Raw genomic sequence first — 15655 nt, forward strand, 5'->3', positions numbered from 1 at the left:
GTTATGTGATGTATAGTTTATACAAACATATGAGTAATAAATCTGTAGATTGTCAGTGTCTGATAGTCATTAAACTATATAAGTAAATGTTAATACTTTTCAGTTATTTAAGTAAGTATATGGTTTTAGCGTGATACGCTAAGGAACATTTGAACTCACAAAAAATTTTTAAATGCTAACTTATGATCTGTTGTTAGCTATTTTTACGCCTTTTAGGTATTTTCCATGAAATTCCATCCTATTTACTTATTAACATTTATATTGGAGGACACGGACGGCAAAATGTTTAGCACAAAACTTTGTAAAAACTACCTTTTATTGCAATTTGTATATCGAGGGGCCTATTAGATAGTTATTACTGCCTAACCCACATTTTATCATCAAAACTGGTAAAACGCCATGTTTTTTAGTCTCTACGGCTAAGTACATGGGTCACAGGCCCCCGCAAAGAGAATATAATCACTACGTTTAAGGCCCCCGTGCGAAATAACTAGCTACGTTCATGTTTCCAGCGTACGTTCCGAAATCAGATCAAGCCGATGTAATGTGTCAAGCTTTTGTAATATCAAATTCAAACACATAATAAATTATAATTATAACTTTTTGTAATAACAATAAGTCTTATTATATAAACAGATTTTTAATTTTTAATTACAGACTTTCTTATTTTTATTTATACTACAACTTATGCTGAAAATAACAACATTTATAAAGTTAAAGTTTTGGCGCCTTTTTATTGCTACCGGCTGTCATTTTGTTTCTTTCGTGAGGTCAGCGACTTGAACGCTTTGTGTAAATTATTCTCCAATTTCTTTCTCAATTCGTATTATTACTTTTAATACGTAAGTATTTTATACAATATTGAACTAAGCTCATGGTTTACGAAGAAAATTAACTATTATTGCAATATTAAGTTAGCACGTACTAGTCAGATAGTTGCTTATAAAAATTGCTTTCAACGGTTGTAACCTTGTTTTATATTGTTAATTATTATCATAAATTGTATTAAAACTAAAAAATATTAGAAATTTTAACCGTATTATGTGAATTTTAGATAATGTTCGAGGCACGCCTACTCCGAAGTTCTATACTGAAGAAGGTGCTGGAAGCCATCAAAGATCTTCTCACGCAAGCTACATTTGATTGTGATGACAATGGTATTCAGTTACAGGTAAGTTTCTTTAGCAATTAAGCTCTTAATGTGGAAAATATTATAGTAATGGATTGTCACATAAACACTACATATTTATAAATGGCAAACCTAAAAAGGTTACTCATTCAGATAAAACATACCCTATCTATTTATACAAATACATAGGAACAAAGTACTGTAATACTCTGGATGTGCAACCTACAGTATGGGTATTTGAAGACATGCTTAGGTTCTTTTGACATGTAACAGTCTAACCAGTAGCTAATATGAATTAGGTATTACAGCTCATAATTATTATTATGGTATTCTCAGTGTACAATATAACCATAGGTAATTAATTGTAGTTCATCCTGTACCGAGGCCCTGCTGTGCATTTTAAATATGCAAATTAAGAATTTACCTATGTGTATGATATAAATTTATAAGCAGAAATGTTATGATTTAATTCCAAATGTTCAATAAATATTATGCTACTAATCAAGACAATTTTAAATACTTGTGATTTTTATAATTAGTATATAGTTTTTGAGACAGTGTTTTCTTTTTAATTAGCCATACTAATATTATATTTTTATAAATTTTTGTTTCTATGTGCATTTTGAAGATGTTTACGAAACCTAATTTTTCAAGGCTATGGACAATTCTCATGTATCCCTGGTATCTCTCACACTCCGAGCTGATGGGTTCGACAAGTACCGATGTGATAGAAACATCTCCATGGGCATGAATCTGGGCAGCATGTCCAAAATCCTAAAGTGTGCCGGAGATAAAGACACTGTGACAATGAAGGCGCAGGACAATGCTGACACTGTTACATTTGTGTTTGAGAGTCCAAACCAGGAAAAAGTGTCTGATTATGAGATGAAGCTCATGAACTTGGATCTTGAACACTTAGGTATGTTTATAGTAGTCAAGTATTGGAAGGAATACCAGTGTCCTATAAGGCTGCATATTTAATTGTCCAATTATGTATATTTTATTTTTTGATTAATAATTTTTATATATTGATAAATCATATTTTCTTTAAAAATGTTTTCAAATCTATGTTATCTTTCCAAAGATATCTTATTGAAAATTAAAAAATATACAAAATATTGTAAAATTTATATACAAACAATTTAAATTATTTGAATGTTTTTATTTTAAATGTACTCACAATGAAATTAGAATTTAACTTACTATCCATTTCCCTTTATTTTCCATATTAAATCACTTATCCTGAAATAGGCACTGGGTTTTGTGGTTATATAATTAAGTTAATCCTAACAAAATAAAAAAGTTAGTGTTTTTCTGTTAAGTTTTGTTTCCAACAAATAATTTAAAATTGGGTAGTTCTATCAATCTAAATACGAGTATGCATGTTTTATTGTACAGGTATCCCAGAAACTGAATACAGTTGCACTATTCGCTTGCCCAGTGCAGAATTTGCAAGGATCTGTCGGGATCTCTCACAGTTTGGAGAATCCATGGTCATCTCATGCACCAAAGAGGGTAAGGTATTTAATTACATTCCAAAATATTATTGACAATTACAAATTGTCTGAACCATTTACCATTAGGTTGCCTACTTTTGATATATTAAAAACTAAATTAAATACCTTCACAAAGTTCCTTTTGTCTGCTACCATAGGAAGGAGTCTTGAGAAAATTGCTTGTCTTTTTTTCTTCCTTAATAATTATGATTTATAATATAAGGCATATGAGGAATTGAAGCATCAATATGCTTAATTCATTGATTGATATATCTAGGTGTGAAATTCTCTGCTACGGGCGACATTGGTTCAGCAAACATCAAGCTCGCTCAAACTGCTTCCATTGATAAGGAGGAGGAAGCAGTAGTTATTGAAATGGATGAGCCAGTCACACTCACATTTGCCTGCCAGTATCTCAACTACTTCACAAAAGCGACTTCACTTAGCCCTCAGGTAAGTACTTCAGTAATTTAATTGCATGCAGCAGTTGCAAGAATTTTGATAATGCAACACTGGTATAGAGGGTTAAATATTCTCCAAGACCCCCCCGAGGCAATTCTTGTGCGCTCGGTCTCCACACCGAATGCACGCCCATGCACAGGGGGACATTATGTCGCGGACCTAGGCACACTATAGTCGACAGCGGGATCAGCCGCTTAAAAAAAAATATTCTCCATGAAGAGTGTGATCTATGTATTAGATATCAGACCTCGCTCCCTCCGACACCACATAAGAAACATAATTGTAATTTAGTGATTAATTAAAATACCTGTGTGGACACATTTCGTAAAATAAGTTGTATGTTTAATCTCAAGGGGGTGATGGTGTGACAAACACACGATGCATCTTAATATTAATACTTCAACAAAATACAACGGTGGCTTTACTATATGAGTGAGTAAACACATCAGAGGTGTGGCAAGGTGCAAAAGTATAGTTTTGAGACTCATTTAATGCCTATTGTTAGTGTTATTATGCAGTCTACCCAATTTGCATAGTTAGTCCACCAGGGAGTAGCCATGAACATCAAAGAATTTGTCAATTATTTAATGAGGAGTGTGTTAATATGACCAATGTATGAGATTTTCATCAATAAAATATTAGTTAGATCAATTCATTGATTTAAGTTTATTATATTTTTCAGCACAAAACAAAATTAGATCTTGTTACTGGTAACTTATAAGTTTGTTTATTATCTTTCTCCAGAAGTTGTTTTCAAAATATTTTATTACTGATGAGTATGTAGTTATATTAGTCCCAAGATTTGAAGTTTTTTTTTTTTTATCAATAGGTGCAGCTCTCAATGTCTGCAGATGTGCCTTTAGTAGTGGAATATCGTATACAAGATATTGGTCACATCCGCTACTACTTGGCACCGAAGATTGAAGAGGACGACAGCTGAAAATTTACTGTATGGATGATCGATTATGTTTCCAATATTACTGTGCATTTGTTATTCTCTTTATTCACGTATCATGGTCTAATCCTTTTATGTCAATACACTGCGTGTAACAGAATGATTGTTATAAGTATAGCTGGTAAGAAAATAAATATTTTGGTCAAACTGAAAAAGTATAATTGAATACACCAATCACTTTTAAGACTTTATTACCACATACATTTATAAAAAATAGCACAAACCTATTTCCAATCGTGCTCATGTTTAACATGAAAATAAATTAAATTTTCTCCACACTGACTATTGAACTAGACAAATTACGTAAAAGGAATGATGAAATTAAAGCTATAATTCTGAAACTTAAAAGTATCTCTACTCTTTAAAAGTATTAATCGCATAACTAAAGTTATATTTACTTATTTACAAGACTAAACATGAGTTTAGTTTTAGATTAATGTAAATGATACATTAATCCATGACATTAAATATTTGTAGGTAACAAATAATTTTATTCAAATAAATCTAGAGGTTTAGAATGCCTTACATATTATTACCATTAATCAAATGACTAGATGTCAATATACTTAAACATACAAATTAGGGAACATAGAAAAATAATTTATTTAAGAAATATATTAAAGGGAAAATAATTATTACGAAAGGAGGGTGGGCAGGAGAACGTGAACGAACGATCATTTCCGACATCGCTACAAATTTCGATAAAATTAATAAAACACTCATCATATCCAACAAATGACACAAGTCAGTTTAAAATTGAAGTCTGCATTATATCGTATTAGTGCAAATGCTTGTGCAACCTAATGCATCATCTGTTGGATGTAATCAAGTTAAGATTAACATAAAATAATGTAACGAAAATATAGTAGCGTCTGGTCGGAACGGCGTTTTTCACTGTTTCCACTTCTTGGCCGAGAAGAGCACGGCGCGCTGCTTGAGGAACAGCGAGTAGTTCTGCTTGCGCGGCACGCTAGGGCCGTCTGCCGGCTGCTTCTTGCTCGACGTCTGCTCCGCCGCTGCGCCGGCGCATGTGCGCGACCCGCGACCTCTACCTGAGACCACAATATTCATACTTCATACCGAGTAATCCTTCTCATTGACCGTTAAAATCGTGACAAACAACTGGCGTCATTGCGTGTTATTCAGGTTTAATATTATGCCGCAATAATGTGGGACGATCCAGATGCGTACCTGCCCGCCCTCCTCGTCCTCAGGATTCGCGCTTGACATCTGGCGCGGCGCCGACGGGTGAGGGCGGCGGAGGTGCAGAGGGTCCCGGCTCCTCTTCGTCGCCCTCCACCTGCGCGGGGCTGATGATGTGGTCGTGCAGCGTGCGCAAGTGCCGCAACAGGTTCGACTTCACGTTGAAGCCCTTGTTGCACAAACCGCACACGAACGGACGTTCACCTGGCATTTGAATAATTATTTTAATATCGCATATCAGCAAAACAAAAAGTCACAATAATAAAAATTGCTGTTACGGATTCTACTAGTTACGAATAAAACACAGTCGAATAAATCGAGAAACCGGAATTTGACTCTTTACACCTGCTAACCAGTTTTTTGTGTTATGACTGCTTTGAGTTGATGTGCAACAAAATTTTTAAAATTAAATCTATGTTCATTTTATATTCGCTCAATTCATTGTTTATTTGGCCTCTGCTGTATTTGAAACTCAATCGTTAGCTCGTTAAAAACGATGTGTGGGTAATTCCGAAGTGTTGTTTGCCGTATTATGTGTTTCATAAAAATTACAATCCGTATTTAGGTACATAGTCATTCTTATAAACTTCGCCCGGGTTATAGAGTTGTTCCGGAATAAAATTCCCGCTAAGTATATATCTTTCCGGGATAAAATTGCCTGGATATTTCGGCCTTTAAAATTTAATACGACGAAATTTTAAAGGCCGAAATATCCATGCATATTAATTATTTTTACGTTTTTCTTTCAACTGCGAGAACTAATCACTAACTAGACGTGAATTTAAATTCTTTACTTGTCAATACTTGTTTAGTTACCCAGATTAAAGGTGAAACAAAATGTATGAAAAATGGACCTTAAGCTATAACCTTAAGTATTTATTATTTTCAACGCATTTTATATTTTGCTATAAGATACCAAGAGGTATAAAAATACTTCAGGGGCCTTATTCTCTAACCCGCACGTTATTTTGACAGTGCGTAACAAGCACGTAACACAACGCATCATGTTTAGGAGTATAGAAATTTGGCTTACAGAATACCATTCCACGCACATTTCTCGAAGATAACATGACACGGCCGCGTTACGCGTTTACACTATCATACAGAATAAGGGTCCAGGCTTGGTTATTCAAAATTGACGAAACACTTTTAAACGCTTAGATACGATTTTTAAATGTGAACTCATTTGTCGTTATAGAACGAATTCAAATCAACCGGTATTGCACTTGTAAAATATTGCAAGTGTTTGTCAAAGTTTACACACGGTCTTCGTGTGTGTGCCATTAAGTAATTTTTAATCTTTTTTAGGCTCCGGTGAATAGCTCATTTTGTAGCATTGTTATACATTTACATGTGTAGATACGTACTATTTCGTCATATATTTTTTAAAATATCTAGAGAGTTACTTGTAATGGGTAAGATCGATTGTCAAACAAAATAACCTTTTATAAAAAAAAACAGTATATCAATTTATATAGACATCTGATAAAAAATAATTCAATGTTCAAGACCTTGAAACAACGAAGTACCCTACACATCCACATGAAAATCTTAACTCTGACAAAATAACATAAGTCGGACTATACTGCAGGGGACAAATGATTACTAGTTAATAATTAATACTTATTTCTTAATACTTACATGCACAGAGGACTTTCGTTGTCGCGTTTCTTTATCATTATGGTACTAAGATGATCAATGATACTTCTTCCAGTCTTTTAGGAGGTATAAGTCTTCGTGATAGTGAAGCGGGAATGGTTCGCGTTGTATGATATTATTGTCCCTCCCTGGCGTAATAAAGCCGGATCAAGCCGAACTTATAGGGTTTGTTCCGGATTGTTACCGCCAGAAAAGGCAAAAGGTACGATATGCAACTGGCACGGCGTTGCAGGCGTTGGCTTGTCATTCCTGTCTTGTGGTCTGTAGATCCGCCCGACATTACCACATGTTGGCGACTTTCATGAAAACTTGACTTCGCCGACCGATGCTGTTGCGAGCATGTCACAGAGAGGCCTCTGATCCCTATTTACTGATACGAACATCTCTAGTAACTAAACAAGTAGACGTGTGCACTTACCTGTGTGCGTACGCATGTGTATGAGCATGGACGCGTGCGATGGGAATGTTTTCTTGCAGTTGGAGCAAGTCTTGTTTTGGGCGCCCTCTGTGAAACGATTGTGACGTTTTGGTGGGGCACTGTTGTTTGATATGGCCAATTCTAGACAATCGACATCGGAACGACATTTAGAATAGGGTTCAGTCACAGACGATCACAAGGATGCAACGCTTTGTTTGGCACACAGTTCGCGGATGCGCGAGCCCGCCGCTACGCGGTGTTGGTATCCAAACAAAGCGTTCCAATGTAAATATCATTAGAACATAACTGAAGTGATTATCATGAGTGTAGCGAGATACACAGTGTGGTGTAACAGAGCAAGACGATAAATAAAAAAAACACTACACAGTTAAAATGAAAGATACAACCCGAAACCTCGAACGCAAAATCATCCTCAATGAGATAAAATGATATAGTGACATGATGTCCGTTTGTCGAGAATTAGCCACATACATAACAATCAGATTTCAGCTATGTTAGAAAACACATTAAGATTAAACATTTATTTTGCGACTAATCGTCATGCTAAGAACAAGAAAAAAATCTTTAACATGTGATAACAAATTGGCGTCTGATCATTATGAATATTGTTATAGGGAGGCGTTATTGTATACACAGAATTAAATATACTCTAACTACCCTGCTGGAGATATTTCTTAATTACAGGACATCACAGGAATACATTAGTCTACACATTAAACTATGCACTGATAAAGTAGTAACAGCAATTGCTTTAGAACCATAATGTGGACAATATAATATAAACAACTGAACGTTAGTCGTGCAGAATTTTTGGTACTTAATAAAAAGATAACTAAATAATAATTGTGAAATTTTGTTATTTATTAATGAATTATTTATTTCACTATATCAGTAATTGTTCAGTTTCCTCATATATTACAAAGGCCACAAGTAAGCGAAGGAGGGACAATCAGATGACAAGCATTCATCATAAATTTGTACTGGAGATTATTAAATATTTTTGAGTCTTTGGCAATAGGAAATCGATGAAAACAGTATCAGTAGTAGCGACATTAATAGACGCGACGGCCCACGGAAAAGCGAAAAAAAAAATACGAAAGGCCCCGGGCGCAATAACAAAAAAGTTCCTCGATTATAACTGTTTCGTTGGTAAAATCGTGAAAAAAACGCTCCTTCAAGGTACCGCGAGGCCCCGGGCGGTTGCTCGGTTGCCTTTGAGTATGGGTATATCCGTCATGATAGCCTTTATGTTTTTTGGGCCAAGCGTGAGCCCATGTTACGCACAATTACGTTTATTAAGCGTTTCTTGTTTATATCAGTTCTAATAATTAATCAAATTTATTATAAAACCAACAAATAATCCACATTATGCTTCCTATTACAGTTATCAATAGTGCCGTAACTAAACAATAAATGAATTTAGGCAACGTAAAACTCAATATCTATAGCAATTGGAAATATTTGATAACAGAATACAAATATCAACATTGAAAAAGAATTTTCTAGGATTTCCCATCCCGCGTCAATTTCTTATAGTGGCCAATTTAGTATACTTGTAACCAGGCTCGATTTGTCACTTAGTTTTTAGAGGCACGCTATTTCTCGAAAGTTGTAAGTCGATAATTTTTGTACCCATTTTTTTCGATATTTTCGTAGTTTCCTTTGGCCGCACTGCGTACTTCCGTGCCCCCACATAAAAGCACTGTGTATAAAATATATTTTACAAAAAAAAAATCTGCACCCTATATATGAACTTTAATTATGTCAAATACATTCCTCAGTGTCGCAGTGTGCTTAGAAAGACCCCTTTTTAGATAGATACTCCTTAAGTATCTACAAAGGTTTTTCTTCACGTATTAATATACCTATAGATTAACATAATATGCCAGCAATATTGCTTTAGTTACGGCACTAAACGTGAAACATCAAGTGTAAAAGCAAACGCGTGTGTACACAACTGACCTGACTCTGTGTGCGTGCTCTGGATGTGGCGGACCCACTCCGCGGGGTTCGGGAAGTGTTTCTGGCACAGATCGCAACGCAGCAGTGCCATTGTTTCTTCGGTGTCGTCGCTCTAAAATTAGGCACAGTTTAAGCATAACTTCAATAATTTTGCCAATGGAGGAAGGATTGTGCATCAATGGGATATCAAGTAGAAAGTAAAGGTAAGGAAGGAAAAAAGTAAATGTAAACAAGCAAGTAGGTATTTTGTAAGTAAGTATGCACTAAACTGAATTTATAAGTGAAATTAAAGAATTAGCCATGACCATGACACAATTAGTCTGTTTAATTTGGGCGTATAACTTGATAAGTACATTGTAATCGAAATAATGTCAGCCAAGAAATGTTTTGTCCGACGTGCCATAATTATTTCCGAAAAGTAACAAATAAATATTGGTCACATTTATTAGGGTACATAGTTAGGATCTCTGGCGCTACTTGGACCTGCCCCTCCTCTCTCGGTTTTTCCATAAAGCCGGTAAGTACTTATGTTCTGTATTGCTACTGTTTATGGGCGGTCATAACGTTGACCATCAGGCGAGCAGTACGTCCGTCTTGTATTTAAGTGCAATAAAATATATAATGTAGTGTTACTGACGGCGGAGCGGCTCTTCCTCTTGCGCGGCTGGTGGTGGTCGGCGCGCGCGTGGTGCTGCACGTGGCGCACCCACGCCGCCGGCACCGTGAACACCTCCGCGCACAGCTCGCACGCCAGCGGGCTGTACACCTGCACACACACGCCTTTACAACCAACACCCAGCGTGCCACCCAGGGATATGTCTTATGTTAATGATTCCCCAGCAGCCTTTCCCTTGCCTATACGGGAAGAAAGAAGGATAACGAAAGGCAGAGGGATGTGTTTTGGGCCTCCGTTATTTTCTCTTACCTTCCCCATCACTGTAATCAAAATGACATGCCTTTTATTTCTGATATTGTGGATATTGAGCCCGGACTGGATATCTCATGATTAATAAAATAAATATATTGACCATATAAAGGAAACAAATTTCATAAGATTTGTTAAAACAATTTCCACAATTCAGTCAGTTCTGCATATCGGGATAAACGCTGAAACCCTAAGAGTACTGTATTCGTTACTCACTAAGCTGTCCTCTTCTATCTCCACTTCGTCAATGGGTTCCGACTTGACGCTCATCTCCGCCTGGAACATCTCTGCGATGGAGCGCTCTTCCTCCTCGATGCTGCTCGCGTCCCACTCCGGCTCGTCCTTCACTTGCACCTCTGTTGCGGTTTCTAATACGCTTTGCGAAGATTTCTCTGTTACAAGAAAATAACACTGTTTAAATTTTTCGGACAAAATGCTACTTCTGTACTCACGTAGTCTTTATTTTATTAGGTGGGATGGTAAAGTTCTATATTCTAGAAACTATTTGCGTTGTTTCAGAATTTATTATGATTGAGTAATTTTTAAAGTGAATTAAATAACTACATGTGACATTTTAGTATATTAATCTTTTCTTTGTGCTAGTATAGTCAATTAGCTAGATGTAGTTTATATGGAATCAATGCGTAAATTAAGTTGTTTCGTTTAATACTTACTAGACGACTCCGATGCAGTATCAGGTTGTACTTCATCGACAGTCTCCTTCACCTCCTCCTCTTGCGGGACGTTGTCAGTCTTTTGTCGTTTCCCATACTTTCTCTCAGCAGCATGTCTCCGCAGTATGCGCGGCGCCGGCGCATCGTCCGAGTCGTCCACCACTGATGACGAGGCCAGGCTGGTGACGGACGCGGAGCTCATGGATATTGGCGCGGTGAGAGTGGTGCCCTCGGGCGAGGGCGCGGGCGCGACGAGTATTGTTTGACCCCTCGGCCCGCCCGGTCGTAACGCCGCTTGCGTCGAGCCGTCCGCGGTCTTTATGAACACCAGCTTCGGTGGTCCGATTAACATTGGCCTGCGTGATGAAAAGTAAGTTTCGTAAAATAAGATAGAATAAAATAAATTCACAACTTTTTAGAATGACGCAAATTATAAGGTAAATCAATTTTTTTTTAAATATTGCATTGATTGTCCTCACAGCCTTGCCACATTCAGGAATCGAGAAAAAAAAATAATAATATTCACTCTTAATATACCTAAAGGTCACATACCTTGTAACATTCTGCGACTGAACGGGACTGAACGCCTTAAGTAGTTTATCATCTTTCTTAACAGTTATCTTGGGTTGGACCTCGTCTGGTTTCTTGGACGCGCCTTGTTTGTTAATGTTCGCCGACGTGGTCTGCATTTGCGAAGCCCGTTCGTTGGGCCCCGTGTCTGCGCCGCCATCATCCGTCTGCCTCCACAAACCTCGGATCTTGAGCACCTCCCCGGCTTTTAGAACTGTGTCGAGAACTTCATTGGATACTGTTGTTTCACCTGAAAAATATAAAAATAAACTCACTTAGTAATTTGAATTTTATCTCGTAGCGAAAGGTTTGTTCCTTATTACATCATGGGACGCAACAGTGAAAATGGGTCCTTTATTTACACCTCGGGCTACCCTTTCGAGGATAAAGGTGTGAGTATACCTATACGCCCAGCCTCATTATCTGATAAACTGTAAGTATATTTATTACACATCTGTATATACCATCGACGATATAGACGTAATCTATATATATAAAAGAAAGTTGTGTTAGTAACACTATTTATAACTCAAGAACAGCTGAATCGATTTGGCTGAAAATTGGTAGGAAGGTAGCTTAGAACCAGGAGACGGACATAGGATACTTTTTATCCCGTTCGGGAACGGCACGTGACATAAAACTTGGTATAACAAAACGAAATTTATTATGGAGATATTTCAAAACCCTGGGAAGATTAGGCTACTATCTCGGGAAAATATATAGTGGGACTTTTATCCCGGAAAACTCCTTCACACGGGCGAAGCCGCGAGCAAAAGCTAGTAAGTCTATAAAAATATAAAAACGTGAGATCTATGTTAATTTATAATATGTAGTTTAAAATTCACTCACCCTTGTACATATACTCGACTAAGATCTTTAGCGCTTTCGTAGATATTTCCGACGGCAGCACCACATACAGCATTCCGCCCATACGCGTCACCGACCGCTGGCCCTCGAACAGATTGCTCAGGTACACGCTGCACGAGCTCAGTATGAACTTGTGCGCGGGAATCTGCGACCCGTCCATTGTACACAGCACTACATCCGTGAACCGCTCCGAGCGGAGCAATGCCGCCACAGAGCCGTTCAGGTGCGAGCTGTGCGAATGCCATTTTAACTGGTATGTGTCCGTTGAAGTCATCCCTGCAATTGGCTTTACACCATCTGCAAAAAAAAGCAATTTCGATTTCATAGTTGTGGTTACTACGAGTCCTAAAGTCGTAGATTGTTATACGTCGTTAGTGGTGTATTACTAACATGAACACCGACATCTGGCTAAGTATAAAAGGTAAAAAAAATATATGAACCTTCTTCGCTGTTCTGTTATTGTTAAGATAAGTGGTGTTTTCCGTTTTGGTATACTTGATATAGGAGACACGATAATAGCACGCACATTTTATAACGCTTTCGAGAACATAGTGAGTTCGACAATCTTGGTACGGGTACGGCTAACCGATTTAAAAACAAACAAATCACGGAACCAGGAAATAACACCTACACCAAAATATGAAAAATATTTAAATTTACGTTCGTTGTCAAACAGTCGTTCATTTGTTTAAAAGTCTAAACAAATGAATAAATAAAAATGTCGATAAAATTAAATAAGGCGAAAATAAATATCTAAGTATATATTATTATGAATCAATATGGATGATTTATAAATAGCTTACAATTTATACTTATTAAATCAATAAATGATTAGAAAGTAAGTAAGGCTACATAGAAGAATATTGTACCTATTAATAAAAAAAACGTAAAAGTATTTGTTACCTTAATATATTTGAATTTCAATACACAAATCATTTATCTTCCTTGCCGTCACGAAAAATCACAATTAACAGTATAGTTAAACATTTGAATAAGTTTGAAACGATACGATGCGCGCACCCACCGCGTGCGACACTCGGTCCTATTGTGCGGCGGCTGCGGCTGCAAAAATCGATAAAGTTTGTATTGATTTAACTCGAAAAGCGGGGTTGCGCGTTTATCAGATCGATCCACGGCAGGAACGCTGAGCGTTGGTTACGCGGCGGATGGCGGACGACGTGCGGATGGCGGTAGGCGGCGCGGCGCGCGCATGCGTCGTGTGCGCCGCGAGGGGTGCGCGCTGCGCTGCCACGACCGAGCCGCCAGCGACGCCCGCCCTGCCGAGTGTCGCAGCGCCACCCTGTTCACGCGCAAATCGCTTTGTATATTTATATAAAAGTATTGCTATGCTTTTATATCCTTTAGTTACGCTGACTGCTAGCTAAAAGAATATTTTATATTTGATAAAATGCAAATGGTATAATTGCTGACATGAAGATATAAATACGTCTTCCTAATAACTGACCCACACAATTATTATTAACATATTAATACATAGCATTAGAAAAAGGATTGAATTAGCACTAGCTAATAATAACTATAATAATCGACATATACTTACTAAATTACATAATTGACATTTGACACATTTTTGTCCGAGGTCAACAGCCCTAACAGAATTTCTTATACTTACTTATATACTTAATACATGCATTTTAAATAGGTTTCTTCTACCTACACCTATACAGGTACGGGTTACTTAGCTTTGCATTGGAGACGATTGTAGCCCCCGTAGATTTTTAGCGATTTTCAACAATATTCAAATAAATATAACTTATTTGGAGAATTTCCGGCATAATTTCATTGTAGTACTTAAATCCTTCATTATTTGGATCTATAAAAAGGGCTTGCCCCCGACAATATAGCACCGAATACACATGTGACATGACATTAGTTGCACCTCTACCTACCTTTTCTTTTGTCTTTTTGGGATAAAAGGCATGTGTATTTAAAAAATATTAGAACATATTCAAATATGTAAGTATATATTCTTACTATTTGATACACCGGGCACATTATATACAGGTTAGAACTATTATTTTCGTTTTGTTTAGGTACCGAATTTTTTATTTCGACGTGCACGAAACTTACGAACACGTTCCGTAGAACTTTCTGCGGTTTTTTAATCTTATTTTTCACTTTCATTCACCACTCCTTTAAGCATCAGTTTTCGGCATACCTACCTGCTAAATTAATTTATTGGTGATAGTAAAATATTCATTTAAATAAAAATACACAAATAATACAACACACTTGCTTTATACAAGAATTTTATAAGTAATACGCAGGTGCAAACATATTATGTATTAAACACATGCTAACAAAAGAATAAAAGGATGCAAAATGTAGGCTGATTGTACGCAGTTCCTTTTTCAAATATCGTGACGCAGTTTCGAAGTTTCAAATCACAAGATTTTAAAGTTTCACTTCAAAAAGGCTGCTAGATTAAAAAGGTTCGTCAAATGTTTTTACCTCGGGTGCCTGGGTAACAAAGCCGGCCTTAAACATATTTATCTTCTATTTAATTTATTTGGGAAAACAAACAATTGTTTCTTACAAAATTATACATAAAATAAGTATGTTAATTAAGATGACTTAAAACGGCAGTGACCATATAGAATAGGGTATGTCACAATATTTATAGTGTTTTCGTCATAATAATGTCATTACATGCAAGTTATGGTAAGTAAGTTAAACTTTATAAATACACATTTATCGGGAGATTTAAAATAAAAGCGGTTCTCCGCAAAAGCTACGGTCTCCAGTGATTCTCTGGGATAGGTGATTACCTATAACACGATTAAAACTCGAGATATCAGAAATTTTCAGTTATGTGCCTACTCACCAATTTTTTATACTTATTTAAGTAAGTAATTATTCTCTTTCATCCACGATTAATTAAATAATATCAATATCTTAATGATATTCCAGTCAACATCTTGTTCCAACTGCGCAGAAACATGGCGTAGTCGTACTTATCTATTTCATTTAACTTGTGTAGTTTCAATAATACTTATAGGTAATAGTCAACAATACATAGCCTTTGATATCAACAAACCATGAATCGACCTTTGTGTTAGGACTAAGAACATAAACATCCGTTCCCACGCATCTGAGTTATTCAAGCGGCAACGGTTCGGGACTCGGGCAGTCCGTACAGATAAAAATTCTATGTAACCGGGAAACAGAGTCTAGCCGCAATAGTTCGTGTTTCGTATGCTTTCATCGATTCAATGGGAGTGGTGATGCGCTCGTTTGTATTGATTATGGTATGCAGAACTCGATGAAACAAGAAATCACTGGATTTGCACTAT

General features: G+C 36.7%; 2 protein-coding genes across 3 annotated transcripts; one reads left to right on the forward strand and one right to left on the reverse strand.

The window, feature by feature from the left end:
* Window positions 1–706: 706 nt before the first annotated feature.
* LOC115452362 (proliferating cell nuclear antigen) lies at window positions 707–4189 on the forward strand. Its single transcript, XM_030180871.2, has 6 exons — window positions 707–842; window positions 1055–1171; window positions 1784–2048; window positions 2528–2644; window positions 2903–3078; window positions 3917–4189. The coding sequence occupies exons 2-6, from the start codon at window positions 1058–1060 to the stop codon at window positions 4025–4027; spliced, it is 783 nt and encodes a 260-aa protein (XP_030036731.1). The 5' UTR covers window positions 707–842; window positions 1055–1057; the 3' UTR covers window positions 4028–4189.
* Window positions 4190–4216: 27 nt separating this feature from the next.
* LOC115452361 (zinc finger protein 69) lies at window positions 4217–13576 on the reverse strand. Of its 2 annotated transcripts, none has more exons than XM_030180869.2 (10): window positions 13245–13576; window positions 12324–12638; window positions 11457–11724; window positions 10905–11260; window positions 10447–10622; window positions 9943–10071; window positions 9306–9417; window positions 7323–7463; window positions 5234–5449; window positions 4217–5094 (listed from the first exon to the last, which is right to left on the reverse strand). In XM_030180869.2, exons 2-9 carry the CDS (start codon window positions 12613–12615, stop codon window positions 5253–5255), a joined length of 1671 nt encoding a protein of 556 aa, XP_030036729.2. In that variant the 5' UTR covers window positions 12616–12638; window positions 13245–13576; the 3' UTR covers window positions 4217–5094; window positions 5234–5252. The 2 variants fall into 2 exon arrangements, with proteins under 2 accessions (XP_030036729.2, XP_030036730.2); XM_030180870.2 differs by having other exon boundaries at window positions 7323–7409; window positions 13245–13575.
* Window positions 13577–15655: the final 2079 nt, after the last annotated feature.

The sequence above is a fragment of the Manduca sexta genome, chromosome 26 (assembly GCF_014839805.1).
Source record: "Manduca sexta isolate Smith_Timp_Sample1 chromosome 26, JHU_Msex_v1.0, whole genome shotgun sequence".
Lineage (NCBI taxonomy): Eukaryota > Metazoa > Arthropoda > Insecta > Lepidoptera > Sphingidae > Manduca > Manduca sexta.